This window comes from Pelodiscus sinensis, chromosome 15 (genome assembly GCF_049634645.1).
Source record: "Pelodiscus sinensis isolate JC-2024 chromosome 15, ASM4963464v1, whole genome shotgun sequence".
Taxonomy (NCBI): Eukaryota; Metazoa; Chordata; order Testudines; family Trionychidae; genus Pelodiscus; species Pelodiscus sinensis.
In genome coordinates, this window is record NC_134725.1 from 6,465,350 (window position 1) to 6,491,235 (window position 25,886).

At 42.3% G+C, this 25,886-nt stretch overlaps 1 protein-coding gene across 1 annotated transcript; it reads right to left on the reverse strand.

Annotated features, from left to right (window-relative positions):
- Positions 1 to 985: 985 nt before the first annotated feature.
- CRKL (CRK like proto-oncogene, adaptor protein) lies at positions 986 to 25,274 on the reverse strand. The gene is made up of 3 exons (XM_075897957.1): positions 24,758 to 25,274; positions 18,243 to 18,708; positions 986 to 4,211 (listed from the first exon to the last, which is right to left on the reverse strand). Exons 1-3 carry the CDS (start codon positions 25,069 to 25,071, stop codon positions 4,077 to 4,079), a joined length of 915 nt encoding a protein of 304 aa, XP_075754072.1. The 5' UTR covers positions 25,072 to 25,274; the 3' UTR covers positions 986 to 4,076.
- Between the last annotated feature and the right edge of the window lie 612 nt (positions 25,275 to 25,886).

Here is a 25,886-nt window from a genome sequence, read left to right on the forward strand (position 1 = left end):
AGGAGAAACAGTTACAGGCATTACCAGCATGTGTCTCTCCCTCCTCCCACCCCCAGCACTATTTAAATAAACACACAGCTAGAAACAGTGCTGTCTATGTGGCCAGAATAGTTATTCCTCTGCAGTAGCCTACTGAGGGGGAGGTTATAAAGCAGTAAATGCTGTCTGTCCCGGGATCTCTTCACTACCTCCTTCAAAAAAACCAATCATGTGCCTTTAAGCATTTACTTCTTCCAAAATATTGGTACTAAAACTAATGTTTTTTCATATTAGATTGTATTTGGTCCTGAATGAGAACCAGAGTTAAAGTCCTTTAGTTAAAGCCTGCAGCAAAAAGAGCAACCACCCAATCTTTTGAGCTCTGGTTTAAAAGGAGCTGCAGAAACATGCATTTTTCTCTTAAAGAAAAAAAGAACTGTATAATTATGTTAGCTACCTCTATAAGCCAACTACTCTTTCAAGGTTCATATGTAATTTAGACATGCCTTTAGCCCATGCACAGAAAACTGAATACTTTAAATTAGTGAAAAGAACACAATCGTAGAACTCCCCCTCATCCCAAGAACAGCTTAAGTTCCTCAGAAACAGAAGATAGGCTATTTTTACACTGCATCTAATTTATCCTATGATCAGAGCAACCTTCTTCACCTAGAAGTATTGCATTATTGGGAGTGAAAGGCTGGAGGAAAGCAAATCATCAGTTTCACACCTCTGGCAAGGGCAATAGTTATACATATATCTCTGACCCTTCCTTTGCTGAAGATTTCCCAAGATCATTGGTGTAACTTACACAGCCTAGAGTGATGGCAGATATCTGTTAATGATATTGGAGAAAGCTGTAAAGACCACAAATAATGTTACAAGGCTTTTTTATTTAGAGACTGTACAAACAGGGCACTAACACTGGCTTGATGTTGGGACCATATTATGAAATAAGTGGAGTAAGAAAATAAAAGGCACTAGTCTTAAAAAGAGACACTCCATGTAGTCTAAGAATATAATTCATTTAATACTGTTAATTTTATAGCACAAAAATAAAACAAGCTATGATCCCCGAAATAAACTTTAAAAGCTTACTTATTGCCTGAAGTTCATGGTCTTTAAATTACATACTGTTTTAATGTTTACACAGTGAAGACTGTCTCAAATAGAAGGCCACCTCTTCTGCTGCAAAAAATGTATTTTTTCCCCAGAACACATTTTCTTTTAAAATACAAGTAAACAGAAAATGACAATGATACAAGAACACTCCTACTGGTCCCAAAAGGCCATCTTTTTAGGCAGTTCTCACTTTTTCAGTTGCAGATAGAGATGATTCAAAACTTTGCTACAGACAAAAAGCCCATTCATTTCCAGGATGTTAATATAAAAAATTAGATTATAGGCACATGAAATGGCACAAAGAATGCATTTTTTCCCTTTACAAAAATATGTTCAGAGCCCCAACCCAAACAGAATATATTCCCTTTATTTATTCCTGCCTGATTTGTAAACAATCTTGAATTGAGCTAGTGCTTATCCAGTGATGCGGACACAGATTAGAAGAGTTTTCATTTTAACTTTTCATACTGGTCGGAGGCTTCAATGTATATACATGTACATAACAGGAGAAGTCAAGCAGTAAACCTCTCATGATTAATTGTTTTAACAACTGAAACAAATGCTAATTTGAACCCAGACATCTACCTAAAAATTAAATGTGAAACATGATCGACTTAATGGTGCATAGGTTGAAATCATCACTTGATAAAACATTATGCCTCATTTTAACGTGATGCCTATATTTTATAGTCACAAGGGATAGCAACACTGACAGTTATCTATCATCCAGGAATTTCTGAAGAGGTTCTATAAAGCAACAGACGGCACTACAAGCAGCAAGTGATCTCAAGAAACCAATCTTTGAAGGAGAAACACAAACTGATCAAATGCAGTGTCTATATGAAAATACTTATCTCTTAATAAAATTGACATTTTGATGCAAGTTTACAATCAACTTCAGGAGGCATTTACTGCTATACAGAGGGAGCCATTTAAGTGGTCCCAAACTAGGTTCATACTTACTAGATATTCTTCTCTGCATTAGAAACCACCATTTAATGATGTGCTTTCTTATGCTGACCCTGGCTGAGATTTTTGCTGACAGATGGTTTGCTTTTTAGTTTAACTCAGAACACTGCTTATAGTGTTCCAGGTACACAGTATAGCCAGCGAAGGACAGCTTTAAAGGAAATGCTTATTTTTAATAAAAATGAACATGAATTTTCCAAGGCATATATTTATAGATTTTTTAAAAGAAAATGAAAAACCCTACACTGATGAGAACTAGATTAGGGCCAAAATAAGAGATCCTTATGGTAGACTGAGTTTAGTGCAGTTAAAGAACAAGATAACTTTCAGTAGTATGAGCTTCATAATAATTTAAGGTAGGGTCAGAACACAAACATTAACAGGGACACCTACTTTCTAAAGCTGCAGAACTGTTGCCATTGAAAAGACAATTACTGCCCACAGCCAGCCATACCTCCAGCACCACACACTTTTAGTCAATGTTATTCTATTTCACAGTAAGTTTGGCAGTAAAATAGTTTAAGTAGAGTTTAAGCCATTTGATCAGCACTACATAATATTTAATAGGTTAACTGAGATGCTTTTCTAAAAGTGAACAATGGCTGAACTTTTTTGCATTCTTCAGTGCCTTCTCTGCAAGAACCTCAAGGCACTTCAATATACAGTTCAGAGCAACATGTGCTCCGGGCTTGACAGTCCAACATCCTTAAAAGAATACATGTTCCAACATAGGATGAAAAAACACTTTTGTTTAATGTTTCAAGTAAATTCCTCTAAATGCTGAAATGAAAGCTTGGATTTCTGCATCTTTTTCTATGCTTGAAGACAACCTTAAAAGGGTAAAAGCACATCCTGCTATTTAGAGCTGTCAGCTTCTGTAGGGAAGATACAAATGAAGTCCTCAGGAATATTAAAAATTTGTACACGTGTATTCTATTTATTTTAAAGATGTTTCAATTCACCTTGAGAGGCAAGCAAAAGAGGTCACAAAGGTGGACTCATCACACAATTTGTTCTGTTTAACTATATTTAAACTTTTAAAGTGGTATGACTCACAGGTGTGGATGCTATTATACTGATATAATTTATACAAAGGAGTAAGTAATGCCAGTATAAAGGCACCTTTCTCTGTATCCCTTCCCCCTCCCCCAATTGGGGTGTACTAGTATCGCTATTTTAAAAACCCTATATCCCCTCCTTAAGAACTAAACCAGTACAAAAGTCTGTGAGTAGACCAGGCTTAAGTGTTTCCCTTTTAAAGCTCGTTTTCTGTAGTTCTAGTGCTTGCAAATCATCCAGCAACTTTTCATCTCTGCACTCATCTATAGAAATGGTTTCATGTATATGACAAAATAGGCTATTGTTTACAATGTGAACTAAAGTTGCCATAAATTTTTCCATTTCAATGCGGTTTTCAATCGGTATTTGCTTTCGTCACACAAACTTTATTTCTAGGTCAACAGCAAGCTTAGAGTTGTATCACAGAACAGCCTTGTTAAAACAGCTGCTCAAAGTGTCCAATTTATTATCTATAAAAAGACTTCACTATACTATTTTAGGATTTCTCCAAATCTAGCTCTTCCCTCCCTTAGCTCCAAAACTGCAGGGGTATTTTGTTGCTCTTTGTACAACAAAGCAGAAGTTTTGTATTTGATTTGAGAGTTAGAAATCTCCTCCTAATGATTAATCCAGAACATACTGTCCTTGTAAGCCTCAGAGGAAAGGTTTTCTTGCTCCTATCTACTTTCTGCCTGTGCGGCTTCAGTCTTCTCCATCTTAAGGGCCAAAATAGTTTTAAAAGTGATACTACAGTCTGGATGATGCAACTATAGTATGGTCAGCACATGACTTCAGTTGCGTGCATTCCCAATGTGTATGAAAAGAACCACCAAACTGCAGCAAGCTAGAAAAAATGGACAGTGTGCCATTGACAGTCATCATTCCCACCTCAAAATGCTTATTGTAGCCAGAAAAATGAAGCAGCAGTGTAAGCTGGGCAACAGGAATCACTCGTTTTCATCTGGGTTTTGAGGGTCAATTATTTTGACATGCGTGAAAGGGAAGAGCCCTTTTCTGCCATTGACTTCGCCTTCCCACTGACCATTTATATTCATTCTTGTAACCTTCACGATGTCTCCAACCTGCATAGTAATAAAAAAGTGTTACCACAGTACAGGAGTTGCCAGCATAAAGATATACAACTGAAATGAGAAGAAAGAATACAACTTTAAAAAACAGAGAGAAAAACAGCTTTGTACTACTGCATCCCCTAAAGCAATTAAAATACATTTGATCATAAACTGAAGATTCCCCCCCCCCCCACCAGAATTCTGAAATTCAGCCTTGTTTTAACTTCACAGACCAGGTTAAGGCTGAAACCTGTAATAGTGAGAATACTGCGTTCCTCTGAAAAATGGACAACACATTTCATTAATATTAATGTTAGTTTTAAAGAAGTTTCACTGCACATGTGTAAACTAAATATACCATTGCATAACTAAAGTAAAAACCTGCACTCTCCCACTAAGGAGAGAGGGGCATATTCCTGTATAATTCACTGAATTTGCCCCATTCATAGATTTTCAAAAAAAAATAAAATAAAAATGATTCATTTAGCTGCAAGACTGAATGGGGTAATGTATTATACATGAATATGAAATGTTACAAAAACATATGGTTATGAGCAGGGCTTAATAAACGGCGGCAAAAGCCGCTTGCCAGCCCCACACTGTGCATGTGCAAGAGCCCATTGCGCATGCCGCCAGTAAACACGGCATGCAGCTGAAATCTACTCACCACGGGCGAGTAGATTCTATAGTTTGTCGAGCCCTGATTATGAGAGAACACTTTCTTTGAATTTACATCAGAATAAGCTACCGTTCTCTAAATCAATGTTACATTTCCTATTAAAGAGAAAAAAGCCTTATTAGCAAGGCTCGACAAATAATGTAATCTACTCGCCCATGGTGAGTAGATTGCAACCCGGAACAGCCAGTTTTGGGCGACGGCCAGCACAGCTGGTGAGCGGGGCTCACCAAGGTTCGACAAGGCCTGCTTATTAGGGATGTCAGTGTAGTCGAATACCTGATTAACTGATAAGCCTGGGTTTATTGGTTAATCTTATTGACTACATGCACCCTGCCTTGGGCTATAAGGAGGACAGGCAAGAGCTGGTGCAAGGGGGAAGCTGCATGTCCAACCCCTTCCCCCCTTGCTGTGCTGTTGCAAGGCAGCAATGTGAGGGGGCGGCATGCAGGGGAAGGCTGCTGCCTCTATTACAAGCAGCAAAGTGGGAGTCAGTCTGCACAGGGAGCTGCTTTTTAAACCAGCGCCCCTTGCAGACTGGCTCCTGCCTGCCTCTGATACAGAGGCAGCAGCATGGAGCTGCAGGGGGTTCCCTGGGAACACACTGGCTGCTGCCCCTGCCCCTCAGGCCTATCAAATAGTCATGTAACCAATATAATGCAGCTAGAAGACTATTCAATTAACTGCTAACACCCCTTATTATTATTAATAAGAGCTAGTATTAAGATTCTAGTTTTATTCACTGTTTCTACTTCTATTTAGGAATTTAGAGCAGGAGCAATGTCAAGACAATTCCTTCCCACTTCATAACAGAAATGAAGTTCAACAAGACCTAAGGAACATAATGGTAAACAAACTGATGGCAGGATACCCTTCTAATTTTTCAATAGATTCTACCATGTATTAGTTAGAAAAAGTGGTGCATGAAGAAATACCCAGAAACTCTTATCTCCAACTAGCATCAAGGTAAGTTGGTTAACTTTTCCTGAAATATTCTTAGCATTTAAAAATTTTAACAGTTAAACACAGATCTCTCCCTTTCTAGTAGCTCTCAAACTTTAGTGCCCCTTATTTTCCTGTACAGGCAGTCCCCGGGTTACATACAAGATAGGGACTATAGGTTTGTTCTTAAGTTGAATTTGTATGTAAGTCGGAACTGGCTCCAGATTCAGCCGCTGCTGAAACTGACCAGCGGCTGACTACAGGAAGCCCGAGGCAGAGTTGCTCTGCTCCCGGCTTCCTGGAATCAGCCGCTGATCAGTTTCAACAGCGGCTGAATCTGGACTCCTGGGACAGAACAGCTGGGGCGCTGCCGGGTAGGTGCCCACAGGACCAACCCGGCAGCACCCCAGCTGCTCTACCCCAGGCATCCCGCAACAAAAGCCTGGTCTGCTGGGGGGTGGGCGACGCGACGCACTAGCTGCGCCCCCCTCCCCCCCAGCAGACCAGGGAGACCCGAGCAAAGCCGCGGAGGCGCAGAGGTACCACCGCCTCTGCGGCTTTGTTCCTCTCTCCCTGCTGTGCTGGGGGGGGGGGGGGGGGAGTCCCCCCCAGCACAGCAGGGAGACAGGAGCAAAGCTGCACAGGCGGCGGGACCCCGCTGCCTGTGCGGCTTTGCTCCGGGGCAAAGGAGCAAAGCCACACAGGCAGAGGGTCCCGCCGCCTGTGCGGCTTTGCTCGGGTCTCCCTGCTGTGCTGGGGAGTCCCCCGCAGCACACCAGGGAGACCCGGAGCAGCTTTTCTCGCCCCAGAGGATGCGGTGGCGGGACCGCTGCGCTCTGGGCGGTCCCACCGCCTGCGAGCTCCGGGGCGAAAAAAGCCCCGTTTGTAAGTCGGATCCGCGTAAGTCGGGGACTGCCTGTACTGTTCATAATAGTCTTCTAGTTGCATCAATGTGGGAAAATGCAGCAGATGTTTACTTTAACAATTTTCATTTAACATTTTAGCAACTCATACATTTCAGTAGTTACACATTGTGCTGACTTTTCCTTGTGTTGCTATACGGAATGCAGTCTCAAGATGTCTCCAAGCCCTGATTCTGGATATGTATCTGCTCATCTATGAAGAATTTTCCACCTACTTGAGTGAGCATGGGGACCAATACAAACAATCAGAATGAAAGCTTTCATTTAAAAAAAATTGAGTCATTATGGCCATTGAACATTCTCAAAATGTTAGCTGACGGAGTCTTCCTAATTTTATGGACACATCCCGTGTTAGCTTCTGGTGATAATTATAACTACAAAAGGTCCATTTTGCTCTTCAACACAATGTTAGCAGATATAAAATGGACAAGAATCCAGTTACTTTAGTTCTGCTGAAACCTGGAGAAGCAACAAGCAGAGGCAAACACAAGAGCAAATATTAATTAGGGATTAGAGGCAGTCAGACTGAGCAAGGTGCAGAGTAGAGCTCCTTGAAAAAGTGAAACATTTCAAATTTTGTAACTTAATGGTTTAAGTTATTTAACCTGTTTTGGATTTTTTTAAACAAAAATGTAAATAAAAATTTAGACAATTGTGACTAGTTCTAGTGTGGAACAAAATATCACACTGCTATTCTATGGGGAGAAAGATCCCAAGTAGTAACAACAACTAGCAGTCAAAGGGATGGTTACCTGGTATATAGCTTCTTCTTGGTGTTTTGTATTTTTAAATGTGTACTTAGTAAATGTGGTATCTGTAATATTTTAAGTCAGGGCTGAGAAAACTTAGGCCTGAGAGCCAGAGCCCAGCCCCGAGGCTCAAGAGCCCATCCCCCCCCCGCAGCATTGGGGAGCCATGCTGGCACTCCCCATCCCTCTGCCGCTTTCCTGTGGGGCTGAAACACACAAAATCTACTAGTCTGGGCCCCTATGCTCTGGTGTGAGGGGAATGTGGGCAGTGTCTCTCTCTCTCTGTCAGGGGCCAATCAATCAGTGAGGGTTCTCACTGTGTGTGGCCCTGAACCGATTTGGGGTCAGTGGTCCCTAAGCCTAAAAAGGTTCCCCACCTCTTCTTTAAACTATACATTCCAGTGTATTGGCAGAATATCACTAATTACACTGTAATTGGCCCTAAGTTTGTTTAAATGGACTATTTAAGACCATTTGAACAAGACGACGAGGTATATTTGAATTGGTGATTAGAAATGCTTTATGTGGCCACCACTCTCCCTTTAAGCAATGCTCCTTTAACAACATTTATATTTAAGTTATCTTCAGCAGCCGTGTCCTCAGCTATTATAAACATGGCTTGATTTCCGGCTGCAGCATGGTATATCCTTTGGTATATATGGTTGTGACTATTTTCTTCCACTATTTGATCTGAGGAAAGCTCATCACCTAATAAACCATCTTGTTAGTCTTTAAAGTGCTACATAGTCCTGTATTTTGTTTCAGCTACACCATACTAACACGGCTACATTTCTATCACCATAGAAACGGAAGAATGTAGTTTATTTCAATATGTTCAAATTAGCTAACTTTTCAAAAGTAAAGGGCTCATTTAACCCCACTTCTTTCTCCCAGTTTACCACAACTATCATTTGAACAAACAGTATTTTGTACGTACAATACTTTGTTTAAACAGTTTTGTGTCACTGGGCAATTTTCTGGAAACATTCAGCAACTGGTTGAAGACTAATAAAGCACTATTTATCTCAGCTCTGTTCAATTTTCTACAAGTAAGCTGAAAGCAACTTCAGTGTTGTAGTACTTCATTTCCAGCTTGTGTTTCTGATTTAATCAGATGAATTTATTGTAATCCAAACATTTAGAACATTAGACAGCAAAACCATAATCAGGCTAAACTGATAATTTAGGGACTCCATATTCTCCCACTCTCCACAGAAGAGAGATTCACCTCATCCTCACAAGTGCTCGCAGACAGAAATAAATACTACCACATTGAAGGTCAAATCACTCACTACCAGCTGGGAAGAAAATTGAAGAATTCAATTGAATTGAAGATTTTTTGCTAAGCACTACTTCCCAAGGTATTTTAACTGGGACTGATAGTTGATCAGCCAAAGTGCTGTCAAACTATGAAGAGTTCACGATACAATTTAAACCACACATGCTTTACTATCAACAGCCCCACTTTAAAATTACTCCTAGAATTGAACAGGCAGCAGTAGAAATTCTGAAAGAAAAGGTATATGCACCTGAATTAGCTGAAGTTGGTTTGGGTTTTAGCCCCAAGCAGAGGATACTAACAAGTGAATTTTGAATGTGACAAATATACACACACTGAACACACAACACTAGCAAACAAAGCTATTTCAGAATGACTTACCCCAAAAAAGATTACTCAAAACTGACAAGCTCAGCACCAAGAGGTTCCTACTTAAATACTGGCCTAAAACATGTTTAGGAAGGTGCTCACTATCGAAAAATAAAGGCCTAATATTATGCTACTAGATTTAAATAACATGTCAGGGTGGTGTTCTAACACACTGATTGGGGACCCAAGTTACATTGTACATCTCTAAAGCTTCAGGGGTATTGCATTTGCCCGCACAAGTTAAACGCCAACCAATTTGATTTCAATCTTATTCATGAATTAGTAAAATGCCTCATGGGGGAGAGTGGGAGGAGGGAAGAGGTCAACCAAATTTGAGCGCTGACAACAAGTCTTCCCAATCTCCCAGAAAATTTTTCTGTGCACAATGAAGGAAACCACAACACCAACAACCTTTGCTGCTTTGTCTGACATACTAAATCAAATTTAAAATGTTATTTCTGCCAACTGACAATAAATGGCTAATTAGTAGTGGAGTACTTAGTGTGTAAAATATGACACTGCTAGTTTACCTTATATTTTCCAAACACATGCTCTACACCAGCATTAATTTAACATTGATTTACTCCAAGGTATAACTTTTTAAAAGAGTTTAATGGCCACAATTTTCCTAAGAGGTATGAAAGTTTCCTGCTTTTGAATACTTGCAGCACAAAGAGCACTGGGTTTAGAAGGATGGATGTAGAAACAATGTGCCAGAATCCAACACTTTTCTGAATTACAGTTAATCAGTGAAGTTATTTGAAAGCTCAGAACAGCCTCACACTATCTACTCAAGGAAACTGCTTTCATTTTGAAGATTTTATTAAAAGGATGTCAAGGAAGTGTGAGGTATATTTCAGCTTAAGGAGTTTTATATTTTGTTTGAGAATGTATGAATCGACTACTTCCTATATCTAATTAGTCAGCATACTGCAAATGCTTTAAAACAAAATGTTTGCAGAAAAGTAAAGTCAACAATGGCAAGTTAGAGGTGTTAAGATATTCCCATGCTCTTGAACACCACACAGAAGAGAACAAAACATATGATCAAAAAGTATTTTAAGCCACCACTACGGATTGTCGTATTTAAAGCCTGGTGGAGTAGAGGCATTTGAGGGAAATAAGTAAGGTGTAGAATACAAACTTCACTACGAGACAGCAAGGAAACCCTAGATGGTACTTTTCTTAGCTCTGCCACAAACTTTTTATTACCTGGGCAAGTCAACTTCAAGACTTCATTATCTTAATTTGTAAAAAAAAAAAAAAAGGGCAATGCTTAATTATCTCAGAGCTATTCTGAGGCTAACTTTATTTGAAAAGCATGTTAATATCTTAAAGAGTAAAATATATTAGATTCTTGAAATGAGTAATTCTTTAAAGTTGCAGCCTTTCAGTCCCACCCTATTATAAAATCAGAATGTATTTTAGATTATGTTCCAGTTGTAGCATGAAATAAAAGCCTCAGGGAATACAGCTCTTGAAACATGCTGGTCAAAGTGTTACTCATATATTCTAGACTCTTCCAAACCTGTGTCTCTCTTTGGGAACCGATTCATGCATCATAAACAAGGAAGCTTGGTACAAGTCATTTTATTATTAGACAAATAAGATTACATCCAAGTGAATTGTAAAGATGCATTAACAATTTCATGAAGGTACAAGTGATGCGTATTTAGGGAAAGGACTGACCTTGGAGTGGAAAAGATACAAATCTTGACTGTAAAACAACAGCTTGCTGGTAGCTGACTAGGTCAGTAGCTGTCAAAAATAATCAAATAGCTGTTTGGAACCTATTTGATGTTGGCAATTTCATTCCAATGCTGACAGACAGGTGTCTGCCTCAGAACTGGTATGTTTCTTGGCAGAATCACTAGTAGTGAATAATACCTAATGGACCACGAAGACTTGGCTGCTCATTCAGAACCAAGCTGAGTCACAATGTGGGACTGAAGAATATTTATGGGCCAACTGAACCAGAAAAATAATGGGTGGAGCTAAACTGCTGCAGCAAAAAGCAGGTACAATCAGCCAAGTCCAGCTACAAGGAAAGAAGCTGGTAGAAATGTAGGTTACTAGAGGGAGCAGGAGGGAGGCAAAGGGTGACATTGGGAGATTAAAGAGTCAACAGCAGGGAAATTATGCAAATCATTTCATTTCTTCCATTGGATTCCAAAGCTAAGGGAAGGCAGAGGATGGCAGAGAAATAAGATGCCCAGGCCAAAGAATCTAGCCATTTTGACCAGGGAGCAAGACACTCATCCATTTAAGCCTCTTTATACCAAGTAAGATTACCAAATTGACCCAGGAGGCCTAAAAAACCTGTATCCTGCAGAAACAAGATTTCCCCAGTGCAGGGGACTGAGGAAGACAACTATAAGGCTACCCCGCAAGGATCTCTTTGCAACCCCAGCACACGGATTGTAGCATTACTGTGGCATACAGACAGTTGGGGACAGGCTGTCTAGAAGTGGTAGGTATAAAGGTGGCTTAAAGAACCCTTATATTTCTCATCTTCTAGGCTACAAGTGCTGTTGTACATCTCTTATGAGGCACAGCACAGAATTTCAACCAACATCTTCAGCACACCTACACCAAATGGGGAGAGATGGGAAGGGAGCAGGAATGAAGACTCCCAATACAGCTAGAATAAAAATCTCATACTGAAAAAACTCAATAATAAGCCAACAGTGTCTTCGACAAAAATGCTGAAATAAGGACTTGGTACACTTAATCTACTATGGAGACCGAATTTAAAAAAAAAAAAAAAAAAAAAAAAAAAGAAGAAGTGCCAGAATTCCTTTGATTAACAGAGGTGTATGGGACTTGTCCTGTCTCAAAAGATACACTTGGAACTTGCGTGCGCACATCTTCAAGTATTAAACAGCTGTTGTAGATTGGATGCTACAAAAACGACACATTTTAAATACCCTTTACTTTACACTATTTTTCCACAAAGAAAATTCATCATTGCTGTATGAATGTTGAAACTTTAATGAGAAAAGTAGCCTAATTTTTGGCACTTGCAGTTTTGTACATCATTGTCAGGGGAATCTAATTATCGGCACATTTTGTCCTACTTGTGCCTCAAATTTTCCCTTCACTATTAATTGTTTTCTCTGTAACCTAATTGTAAGAAGCCCAAGAGAAAGTCTAGAAGTCAGTTATATAATTAAGGTCAATAGATATCTATTCTGGTGAAATAAATACTTCAGTGACACTCAAAACTTTCACAGCTATACATTTCCAATCCAAGGCAATGCCAGCTGGAAAATACAGTAAAGCACTTTATAAGCAGGACTTGAAAAGTGGCCCTGTACAGTGAACAGGAGTTTTTCCTAGGCTAATGCCATTAAATTCTGCAAAATGTAAGTTTTCTTTTATAAAGATGTCTGACAGGGAACTAGCTCTTCTGATTGCAAGATAACCTTCCTAATATAAACTGTGTTAACCAATGCAGTGATGTGTATCTACAGACTTAAAAGACATTGCCACTGCAAAGAGCTCTGGCTGATGCTACCGGTACAGTGGAGTTACTGCTGCTTTAGAAGAGCCTATTGGGTGGTATGCTTGTGTTAGAAACATGGTACCCCAGTTGTGGCTGCAACTCAGATAAGGCACTGTATTGAGGTACCCCCAACCACCAACAGACTCTGTGAGGTTAGCAGGTCCTCACCCCTGTACACAAAAAAAGCTTTCTGCCTGGGTTGCAAGAAGGCCAGCGCAAATTCAAGAGCACTTTTCTGACGTAAGAAGTAAGGGATTTCTTATTCCTTAGCAGCAGTTCCATTTCTGGGGTGTGCTGACCTCAATCTGATTCAGGACATGGAAACATCACCTCTAGTGGATAGGACATATTTTATTTAAAGGGTTACATAGCACTAACTGACCCAAAGGTATTTGGCACCATTAACTTGGTGTTGGAGAACTCAGCTATGAGAGACCAAGCAATGGAGGTATAAATTCACAGGAGACTGGGCAGGAAGGATCACTAGCTAGAAGAATGGTGTATTGTGGCCCAGTCAGAGAGTTTTATCCTTAGACTAGGTGGTGACATTTTCCAAGCCCTACTTATAAGCTCATATATATTTAACATAATTAAAAAGCCATGAAGTCCCAAAAATTGGGAAACTTAAGGTTGGCTCCACTTCATATTGTAATGCTACTACCACTTTCGAGCACTGCTCTTGTAGAGTTAAAACTCAGTTCAACTGTCAAAAGCACCACAGGAGTGGCAATTCTGTGGGATTCCCTCCCAATTTTCCCAAGAGAAAAAGGTCAAAGGAGAAGCCCAAGAATTTAGTTGCTGAATTTTACTCCTACCAAGTAAAGGATATCCCCTACCTCCAAAGCTTCTGAAAGTGTGCACAGAGAGAAGTGAGAGGGAAATAATCTTATGGGTAAAGCAAATAATTGAGAATAATAAAGTTTGGGTTCTATCCCCAGTTTTTTCACAGAATTCCTGTGTATCCATGGGAAGATGCCACATACAGTGGTAATATGAGTTAGTGAGATTTCATCTGATATTTCCAATGAATATCATTAACTGACCAATAATTCGTATTTCACTGACAACTAACAGTTCTGTTTATGGCAATATCCTTAACAGTAGTATATATATTAAGATTTTATTTTTTTTACAAAAAGCTAATATAGTTTCTCCTAAATTGTTACATCTTCTCAGTGTGGCAAGACGATGCTTTCTGCAGACCTTGGCCAAGTTTGAGCACATTAGCAAAGAACTACTTTAATTGTAAGCTCTTGAGACTGGAATAATTTTTTTTCTACATCTACACAGCATCTAGCACAATGAGGTCCTGATCCAGGACTAGAGCGCCGCAGCACTACAACAGTGTAGCACTGATTATTCATATTTGAAGTAGTTCTAGTCTTGCAAGGTCTATAATTATAAAAGTGCTACATCAGCAATACGATGACTCAAGGTCTACTGCGACAATACTTTCACACTAAGAGAACCACTTGGGCACAGAGTAACATTCTTCAATGCTATTCTAGGCACCCCAACTAAGAATATTAAATTTTGATTAACTAATCGAGTAGTCGATGGAATTTCCACTGTCTACTCAATTAGTAGAGAAGGGGTTGGGTGGGGCGCTCATATCCTGCTGCACCTCTGCCTTTTAAATGTTGTAAGAGCCATTTGCAGCTCTTACTACATTTAAAAGGCAGAAAAGCAATGAGGACTCAAATAGTCCCTACTCATCTGGAGTGCCACCTCTCCCTTTGAAATGTAGCAAGAGTCCTGCAAGCTGTCTTTTAAAGGTATTAAGAGCCGCCTGTGACAGCAAGAAGAGGGGGGGAGCGACTAATCAAGTCACTACTCGACTATCTGATAAGCATAAGCTTATCAGATAGTTGACTAGTCGCTTACATCCCTAACCCCAATCTCAATCAATGTAATGTGTCAGGTTATGTCAAGGAATCTTAATGGAAAAGAAAATTTATATTCCAAGCCATTTATTTTCATGACAAAGTTGTCATTTTCAATAAACTTAATTACTTCTCCCTCCCTTCTACCTCGTTATTTAATCGAACTCAGCATGAAGCAATGGAAAGCATGTCACAGCTTCACTATAAAATAAGCAGCATCTCTCTACAAGGCAGACCACCTTAAGTTACCCCCCACCCATTCCTTTCTCTTTTTAAAAATAGTCAATAGACTAGTATGTAACAGGTTTGTTTACTCTAGATAGTACTCTAATCCTCACAAATATCGTCTGTACACCAACCATATTAAAGTTAATGCCAGTGTATAAGACATTCAGTTTTCTTATATTATGTAATCTTAGTCTTAAAAAGTTTGCTTAAAGAGAAACAATCACTGGCTAATGAAAGGCAGTATAGTGCCAAGCATTGTGTAGAGTATACCGTATTTTCCGGCGTATAGGGCGACTGGGCGTATAAGACGACCCCCTATCTTTTTAATTAAAAGATAGGGTTTCATCTTATACCCCAGCGCCCCTCCGCCTCCTTTGCTCCCGGTGTCCCTGGTCTGCTGGAGATGGTCCCCAGCAGACCAGAGGCACTGGGAGCAAAGCCGCCAGGAGCGCCTGGGCTTCTCCCCCCCCCCCCCCCCGCCGGAGCCCCTCCGTGGCTTTGAAAGCCTCGGGGGAAGCCGGCGGGGGGGCATCCCAGGCGCGCATGGGCTGCCCCCCCGCCGGAGCCCCTCCGCAGCTTTGAAAGCCTCGGGGGAAGCCGGCGGGGGGGGCATCCCAGGCGCGCATGGGCTGCCCCCCCGCCGGAGCCCCTCCGTCGCGGAGGGGCTCCGGAGGGGGGGCAGCCCATGCGCGCCTGGGATGCCCCGCCGCCGGCTTCCCCTGAGGCTTTCAAAGCCGTGGAGGGGCTCCGGCGGGGGGGCAGCCCATGCGCGCCTGGGATGCCCCCCCGCCGGCTTCCCCCGAGGCTTTCAAAGCCACGGAGGGGCTCCGGCGGCGGGGCATCCGGCGTACAAGACGACCCCCCGATTTTTGGGGGATGTTTTTTAACTTCAGAGGTCGTCTTGTACGCCGGAATATACGGTAACTGTACTGCCAGTATTACAGCTGCAAACACTTTGATTTAAGAAACAGCATGCCAGCTAACCTTTCTTCTCCTAAGCATTCCCACTAACTGTAACACTAAACTACAGATAGCTGCCTATACTTCATCTTTAGCAGGCCTGTATTATCTGTTTTTCCCTACCAATTATAAACATACTGATTTACTAAAAAGAGGATTCCATTTTATCAGAGCCATTAAAAACAAGGGTAGTCTGGTTTTTTGCTAGTCCAAATTTCTTGGGCAAGGTATAGACAAGATCCACACTTCAGAGAAAAATAAAAAAATAAAAAGATTTAATGGTCGGGTTAAAAGCATCCAGCATGGTGGATCTGGCCTGCAAGTAATCTACTGACCACTCTTGCATTGAACTATTACCCAAGGGCAGGCAAAATATAGTCAACGGGCCAGATACAGCTTACCAAGCCACTGTAGCCTCTACCTGCCTGTCCTGCCCACATCCCCTGCTCAGAGCAACTCTGATCACTGCAAACCTTGAGGGGGAGCTTTGCATGCTGCCTCTGCCTCCAGAAAACTCTTGCAGCTTCCACTGGCCGGTTTCTAGCCAATGGGAACTACCTGTTTACAAGACAGACAGCATACAAAGTACCCCTCAGACTCTCAGAATTCAGAGCCACACATGTATCCTATAGCTAGTTCAGGGAAATGGAAGGCAGGGACCCTGGCTGAGGAACCAACTGGGCTGCTGGCAAGGAGACACTCAGGTAAACGCCTCCCCCCACCTCAGGCTCCATCTGCTCCCATAAACCATGTAAACCAAACCCCCTACACCCCTGCTTCTGCATCTGTACCCTCTATCCCCCCGAGGCCCTGCACCTCCCTCCTATAACCTTCCCCCAGGTAACAACTCTCCCCCAAATCCTGCACCCTTCCTCCAGACTAGAACGACCTTGTACACCCATACCTCCTCCCAAATCCCATCCCTCACCTCAATTTCTTTATACCCCCAAACTTCCTTCATTAACATCACAGAGAAGTGCAAAAATTCCTGAAATACCCCCATCAAAATATATTGCCCTCCCCTGCTATTACCTTAGATAATTAGTTTATTAAAGCTCTGCCTCTTCAAGGCCCTACATATTTGGTCAGTGCTTCAGGCGGGGTTCAAGCAGAATGAAGTTCATTAAATAATTCCTTGATAAAAATATATCACAACACAGTGGAAGAAATGGCCTACTGAGATTCTGTATGTAGATGTATGGAAGAGCTGCAACCACTGTGACTTAACAGAAGTGGAACAGTCCCCCTAACTTCACGTCAGTGATTACACCAATGTGACCCTCAATATCAATTCTTACTGAAAGCTAATGATTGTACAGAAAGAGGTCCCCTTTGCAACAAAATCTGAAGAGGCAGAAGCAACAAAAGAATGAAAAGAAAAGAAAGGCAGCCAATCATCCAATTCCATATATTGGTCCCAGACAATTAATTCCACAGGAGCACTGGTGAAAATCTCAAGTAATCAGAGTTATCGAATAGCAATTTAAAGTATGTATGTACAAGTTATCACTACAAGCAGTTTTGCCATGAGACAGGGTAGGCTTCTAAAAACCATGATTTTAACTAGTGTAACTTAAATAATGGCACTTGAAACTGATGTTTCATGAGCACAAATAGGCAAAACTGCTATAGTAGGGGCTTGCACTGATGCAGCTACACCAATGCCTATAAACAAGGAAAATCGCAATGCAAACAAGATCTAAGTTTCACATAACCCAGAAGCAAACTAATTCAACTGTTCTGACTGTTAGAATATGACCAAAGGCCATACCAAGAATTACAGAAACACCATATAGGCCTATGGAAATTGAAGCCCAATAGCAATGAACAAATATATACAAAGATATGAGCAGGCGATAAGACTGTATGCCTGATATGCTTAGCACCCACACATGACTAACAACAGTATTAATTATCTCTGGAGGAAGCTATAAGTAGTTCTCCCAACAAGGACCACTAATGTGGTTTAGGGATGTAAAAGACTATTTGACTGATAGAGGCAGCAGAACACAGCTGTGCAACACTGCTGCTTTGAAACCCAAGACAGCATTTCAAAGGAGCTGCTGCCACAGAACCCAGGATCAGCTGGGTTCAAATGCAAGAAATAAGCCAAGCCAATCAGATTATTTCCTTGCTGCTAAGAGGTGATGGAACTACGTGTTTACAGCAACCAGATATGTACACCCATTATTCTTACAAATAATATAGGAAACAATTCATATTGTGGAAAAGATAAAAAGGTAACTGTCTGAATTAAATATATCTTTATATGTGCTCTACTCACTTTACAAGGGGAAGTGGTATGCATGAAGCAATTATTTTTGTCGAGCTGTTTGGCATGAAGAAAGACTGTCACTTGAGTCAGAGAGTCAAGCAAAGAACAATTTATTCAAGATAACCACCCACATGAATGGCTCAAATAAATTACATAATCAGGTTGCCACCATTTCAATCAAGTTATACTTATTTTATTAAAAAAAATTAACTATTGAAAAATGTTAGAAATTTAGAACTTGAGAAAAATCTTACCTCTAATGCCAAGGCAGTCTTGTCATAAGCACATGGAACTCTTTTTTGAATAGCTTTGGCATAGACCGGTCCATTCTGTGTTGATGGCAGAGGACTGATCACTGCTCCAGGTGTACTGGATACAGAGGGAAGGGGACTTGTGGTCTGAGGTTGAGCATAAGCATGTGCAGGTTCTGGAATACCATAGCTGTTGGAATTCCTGTTACCATGCTTCCCATGAGGAGACGATCTGACCATCTTCTCTACATAAGGAACAGGGATCATCCCAATTCGACCATCCTTGTTTCTGGCACTCCACCACTGTTCTTCAGGCTTCTCTAAAATTACCAGTATCTCACCCTTTTTAAATGGCAGATCTTCAGCATCATTCCCAAGAAAGTCATAGAGAGTCCGAACATATTCCAAATTGTCTTCTGCAGTGGGTATGGTAGCGGCTGATCCAGAGCCCATTGGTGGACTTGGATACCTGAGTATTTTTTAAAAAAAGAAAGCACTTTCAATAAATATTTACCTTATTCTGTATACTGGTACCAACATTTACTCTCATTTCTTACAACAGAAATAGTTAGTATAACTCCTTAATGTTAATAAGAAATTCAGCAGGCACAAGATTGCCAGTTTGATAGCACTCAAGTATTTAATGCAACTAGTGCTTACTTGATGTCTCTAATAATGAAAAAGTGAGCTATAAACTACGCTGCGTAGTCTCTTAACAGCTCATTTAAAAAAATTAGCTTTGTTCACTGGAGGCTGGAGAAAAATGGGTGAACGATGCATAATTTATTCTACTGATTCAATACAGCAAGGTACTTTTATTATTTGAATTTAAAATGTAAAAGTTTAACCAGTTACCCAGTACACATTAGGCTCATCAGAATGGTAACCAAATAAGCCAGGCATGTGGAAACTTTCTGGGGTTGAGAGTTGCTGACCCACAGAAGAAAGATCAGCCAGAGGCCACACACAGAAGTGAAGCAAAAGAACCCCAAAACATTCTCACTGATGTGGCCCCTGAGAAGGAGAGAGAGATTCCCCTCGCACATCAGAATAGTAGATTTTGAGAGTTCCCGCCCTGCCGTGAGGCAGCAGGGGGCTGGAGTGCCAGTGTGGGCTCCTCAATGTTGGGAGTGGGGGGGATCCCGGAGACTCAGGGGCCTGATGCAGGCAAGCCGAGGGCCACATCTGGTCCCCGGGGCCCCACCCCTGGGGTAAGATTAACTAGGTCTTGTCCAATCCCCAGTGGAGGGTAGCTGCACCAGGTCAGAACAGTCCTGGCCATGCTAGAGGGGCTTCTGCCCACAACCATTATTAGCAGGTGGGACCCCAGCCCACCAATGGTTAACAAGTTAAACAGTATAATTTTAGTTGTTTAATCAGATGTTTTCACCAATATTTACATCCCTATTTGAATTATCTTAGCACCTGGAAGTCCGTGGAACTGTACACATGCAGAACATACAAAAATCCTGCTCCAAAGTCTTACAATGTAAGTATAAAAGAAGAAACAGATGGATAGGTGTTAAGTTTGTATAGGCATTACAGGAACAAAGAATGGAAGGTGAAAATTAGTTTTGCAGAAGTTTGACAGCAGCATGGGAGCAATCATAAAAATATTTGAAAATTTTAACAAGAGCTAGTACAGGCTCACATCATGGGACAGAGGTAATCATCCACAACTTTACTGATACAGATAAGGTAGAGGATAGACTGAAGGATCTTGAATGTGAATACAAGCAGATCCCATCTGTCATGAGAGAAGGGGAAAGTCAGTGGAGGGAATACAAAGTGGATGACAGTCAAAGTGACAGACCAGAAAAAATAGCATTCTTAATAGCCATGACCAGAGCAAGACTATTTACAAGGGTCAGAGAAAACGATGTTGCAGTAATTAAGATAGAAGATGGTAAGAACTTGGAAGACAGTTTTAGCTGTGTGAATGGATAGGAAGGTTTTATCTTAGAGATGTTACATAGAAAAAAATATGCATAGGTATAGACATAATCTTGATGTGAGGTTTCAAAGAAGTCGGAATTGAACACTATCCTGGTCTAAGCAACAGGTAGATGGTGTTATCCACAGTGATCAAGAAAATAGATTAACAGGAAGAGTTTGGGGAAAAAATTGAACGCTCTGTTTTAACCATGTTTAGCTGGGCCGGTGAGACATCTCTGGAGGTGGTGTCAGAAAGACAGGATTTCAGTTCGGACAGAAGACAATAGGTCTGCCATAGAAAGGTAGATTTGTCAGTCATCAGCATAAAGTTGTTATCTGGAATCTCATCCACAGTGATTAAATTACCTAGCGATAAGGTGTTGAATTAAATGGAATTAAAATCCACTGTAAAATAGGGATGTTAAATTTCAATTAATCAATTAATCAAATAGTCGACGATTTGCATCAACAAATTGCATCAACTATTTGATTAGCCGATAAGGGCGCCTCCGCCTTTGAAATGTAGCAACAGTCCCAGGGCTGTTGCTACACTTCAAAGGGGAAAGCGCTGTGGGGAGTATGGGGCCAGCAGGGCAGTCCCCTACTGGCCCCAAGTTCTTGACGATGTTTCAGAGCGGCAGTGCCACATGGAGCCCAGAATCAGCTGGGGACTCCCCTGCTGACCTCAGGGCTCCATGCAGCGCTGCCTCTTCAAAACACTACATGCAGCCTGGGGATTTCCCAGCTGGCCCCCGGCTGCATGCTGTGTTTCAAAGTGGCAGCACTGTGTGCAGCCCAGGGTCTGGCCCAGGTTCCATGCCACACTGCCGCTTTGAAGCACCCCTTTCTCTTCTCCACCTTGCTACCTCTTTGTGATAGACACAGCAAAGGGAGGGGAAACAACTAGTTGACTACTGTGTGACTTTCTGGTAACCATTTGTTTATCGATAGCCCACTATTAGACTAGTCATTTATATCCCTACTGTAAAACAGTCTCAGTTTGCTGAGAAGTTGTCCTTACAGATAAGGAAATTTAAGACTTCAGCATAAATTCCTTTTTATGCGTATATGATAATCTATAGTGCAACATTTTAAAAAATCCACTCTTCCATGACAAGGTTGCAGCTTTCCTTGGCAAGTGTGGTGATCTAGTATCAGTTCCTATAGAAACTAAGTTCTTATTTAAAATGAACGTTTCTAGTACACATGACTGCAGCCTCCAATCTTGCTGGCCTGGTGCTTTAGAACTTCTCTTAGCAACAGAGTGAAATTAAGAAGTCTGTTTAGATTATTGCTATGCATACAGGATTCTGAATCAACACTGATGTAGTAAAGAATCAGTTTTGTACTGTTACTGCCTGGGAAAGATATGAACAAAGACAGGCAGAGGTGTTATTCAGGAGAAAGGAGAATCCAAAACAAAGAAAATTAGTGGAGTATTTCCAATCCCCTTGAAGCAGCATCAAAACTCTTGTGCGCTATGGGGGGCGGGGGTTTGCAGAAGACGACCTAGCATCACACCCCTTAGAACTTCAGAAATAAGAAAATGTGTTTAAAAATAAGCCCTATAGTAGCCTAGAACAGTGATTTCTTCACAACAAAAATAATCAGTGTAAAACCCATACTTTTAGTACTCAGCAACTTTTCCATCTCTTTTCCAATACTTTAAGCAAAGTATATTAAAAATAAGATCATGAAGGTTCACCATTAGATAATTTTAATTTTATTTACTATTCATTACTATACTGTTGCTGTTTGGGAACACTTCACAATCAAACTTCACTGCAGTCACTGCTAGTGCTTTTTTCCATTAGCTTTTTTGCCCATCATTGTCTAATGCAGATGCAACAGCACATGTGGTTATAACAGTGGGAAGCACTAATGTAGGTCAAACAGATTGTCTAACCCAGAAAAATAAGGAATCTTATCACTAGTCCACATTAATGCTCCCATGTTTCCAACTATTGGTATAGCAGCAGAGCAGCTGCTAAAGTGTTGTAAACTGTCAGGTGTTTGTACGTGCTCCTGCATGCATAATGCAGTGGTAAGTGGTAAACTAGACAAAAGTGAAATTGAAAACATTTTGAAAAGTCATGAGTCTACCCATGATTTTAACAAGCTACTTAGGGGAAAAACATATGGAATAATACTTGTTTAAAATTAATTTCTACTGAAGTCAGAAAGGACAAAAGATACAATACTTAAGAGCAATAGCCCAGGTATACTTTCAATTACAGTCAAAACTTGCAACTGATTAAAAGCACAAGTACCAATAAACAATACAGAATTGTTCACTTAAGTGAATATAAATCAGTAGCTCTTAGAGAAAAACACTTTTCTACATTAAATATTTTTAAGCTGAGGACTGATCTCATCCATCCACATTGTTTAAAAAAGAATGAATAGCATCTTTAAAAGGCAAACATCCTGAAATGAAACAAGACAGGACTATGTAGCACTTTACAGACTAACAAGATGGTTTATTAGGTGATGAGCTTTCGTGGGCCAGACCCACCTTCCTCAGATCTGGCCCACGAAAGCTCATCACCTAATAAATCATCTTTTTAGTCTTTAAAGTGCTACATAGTCCTGTTTTTTGTTTCAGCTAGACCAGACTTTCACGGCTACATATTTATTATTATCCTGGAATGAGACATTCCACTGGAAAAAAAATCAATTGGAGAGAAAAATTAATACTATTACATATTTCCAAGAACATGCAACTGGCTACCCACACTACCACTTCAGTCCCACCCATATTCTAATATATTAAAAGGCAATCTGAGAAATGCTGCAATTTAAAGAGGCTGTGGGGTGGGATTTGTTTCTAAAGAGACCTCTGAGACCCTATTAGCATGTCACTGAATTTCTACAGCGGTCAATTTTTTAACATGAAGGCTTAGTTAGGTTAACAATTTAAAAATACAGCATATTTCCTCCTCTAAATAAATCCCATTTGTAATACTACTTCTAGCAAGCACATCCGTTTACATTAAGTTAAGGCCCATTTCTGTATTCTCTATGCAGAATTCCAATAGATTTTTATAGTTTTGCTGGCATACTGACTATGTTCACTAAACTAAACCAAACCATCCCTATATGCTCAAGGCCAATAAACAAATGGCAAATGAACATGCTTGCTTGGAATCAAGTTAGATAGCACCAAAGCCTCAAATGGATTAAGAAACTAAATTAAGTCCCTAGAACACATGACTGAGAACAGAGGCTTGCTTTCCTAGAAATTAGTAAGCATCCAGGTGGAGAAGAATTAAGATAGTCCTTCAAAGACATTTTATTTATCTGAAATGAGCCACGGCACTCCACTGACTGACAATTACCAAACAGTCCTGCCCGACTGTTCTTGCAAATGGGTAAAACCACCTGTTTAATTAATGAGAAGCTAACCTTTCTGTCAAAACATGATAAATAGGTACTGAACACTATAATATTTAGTTTTAAAAATTCCAAGTGACCTGCTTCCATCAGGTCCCTGGCAAAATTATTCCATCGCTTAATAATTCTATCCAAAAGCTTTCATGACAGGTAAAGTTTTTCTACTCAATAGAAACTTTTGACAAGCCTATTTGATCCTTAGTCATCAAATGCAAAGTCTGGAGCTAAATTTAAAACAAGGATCAGTTTAGCTGAGGAAGTTCTTTAAAATCTCCCCATTAGTGACAAATGATTTTTTTAAACTGCCCAATTAATTAACAAACAAATTGTCTGGTAGCACTTTAAAGAGTAACAAAACATGTAGATAGTACCATGAGCTTTCATGGGTATAGTCCCCTACCCCCAAAGCTCATGGTACTATCTACATGTTTTGTTAGTCTTTAAAGTGCTACCAGACTATTTAGTGTTTTTTAAGTTTAGTCTGTACAGGATATCTCTGCTACCCTCTGCAGCAATTAAATAAAGTGAGCTGAAACTAAATTTTAAATACCATTTGAGCTCCTAATATGTTGCTCCTAATATGTTAGTTCCCATAATAGAAGAACTAGAGGACACCGAATGAAATTAATGGGTAGCAGGTTTAAAACTAATAAAAGAAAGTTCTTCACACAATGTGTAGTCAACCTGTGGACCTCTTTGCCAGAGGAGGTTGTGAGGACTAGGACTGTAACAGAGTTTAAAGATCAGAGGGGTAGCCATGTTAGTCTGAATCTGCAAAAGCGGCAAGGAGTCTGTAAGGTGCCACAGGACTCCTCACTGCTTTTGCAGAGTTTAAAGAGAAGCTAGATAATTTCATGGAGGTTAGGTCCATAAAAGGCTATTAGCCAGGGGATAAAATGGTGTCCCTGGCCTGTTTGTCAGAGGCTGGAGAGGGATGGCAGGAGACAATCACGGATCATTGTTTTCGGTCCACCCCCTCTGGGGCACCTGGGCTAGCGGGCCCCTTGGTCTGACCCACCAGGGCCCTTCTTAGGGCTGTTTCACGTTTCGCTAGCAGCTGTTTTGTGCAGGCTCCCGCAGGCCTGGGGGGCTTTGCACGTGCAGGATGAAGCGCGAGCGCGCGGCCCAGGCGGGCGGGGCGGGGGGTCCCGGGGGGGCGCAGGTAGCCCAGAGACAGCAGCGGGGCGTACCGGGGCGCGGGCTCGATGAGCGTGGTGGTGTCCAGGTAGTGGATCTTGTAGAAGTCCAGCAGGGCCGGCAGGTGCTCGAACTCCTGGTCGCCGATGCGGAAGCGGCGGGCGGGCAGCGAGTTGACGATGTAGTGCGAGACGCGCGAGTTCTCCGACACCGACAGCACGTAGTCGCCCGGGCAGGTGGACGAGTCGCGCACCAGGAAGGTGCCGTGGCGCTGGCCCTGCAGCCGCGCCTGCGCCTCCGCCCGCGACAGCGGCCCCGCGTACCAGCTCGAGCGGTCCGCCGCGTCGAAGCGGGCGGCCGAGGACATGGCGGGCGCGGGGCGGCTCCCTGCTTCGCTCAGCGGCGGGGCGGGCGCGGCATCCTGCCCGGCGGGCGCGCTGAGGGGCGAAGAGGCGAGGGCGGCCGGGCTCGCGCTTTATGCGGCGGGCGCCCGTCCCCAGAGCCGAGCGCCAAAATGGCGGCCTGCGCAGCCTGCCAGAGGGTTCCGGAGCGCCCCGCCCCGCGCAGGCGCGCTGCGCGCCTCGGCCCGCGCCCACGGGGGAGGGAGGGAGGAGGAGAGCGGCCGCTGCCTGCTGCGGCCCCGCCCCTCTTCCCCGGCCGGCTTAGGGGGGGCGGAGCGAGGCGGTTGCGGCTGAGCCGCGCTCTGGGGGCGGGGCTCCACCCCGCAGCGGCTCGCGCCCGCCCTGCTCGTGAGCTCTTTCCGCCAATCACAGCGCGGCCACACTATCCGCCCCTCCCCCTCTCCTTCCCCCTCCCGCTCCGCCTCGCGTGCGCCGAGCGTTCCAGGCGCTTCCAGCGGGGACGCCGCTCTTGAGTGACATCACTGGGCCGGCGCGTGCCCCGCCCCTGCAAGGCGGAACTGCCCCCGTTCTGTGAGGGGCGGGGGAGGTCACGTGGGGACTGTGGGGGGGTTGCAGTCTTGCCCCCCCCCCCCTTTTCTTCTGCTGCTGGCGCTCTGAGCCCCCCCCCCGCAAGGCAATGCAGGGGCAGAGTGGCAAGACTGCAGCCTCCCCCCTTGAAACCCCCCCCAGCCCCCCGCTCTGGGGCCAGCCCCCCCCGTGGAAAATGCAGGTCCCCCCCTTACAGTAACAAAGCACGAGACCCGGCCCCACTGTCCCCCAC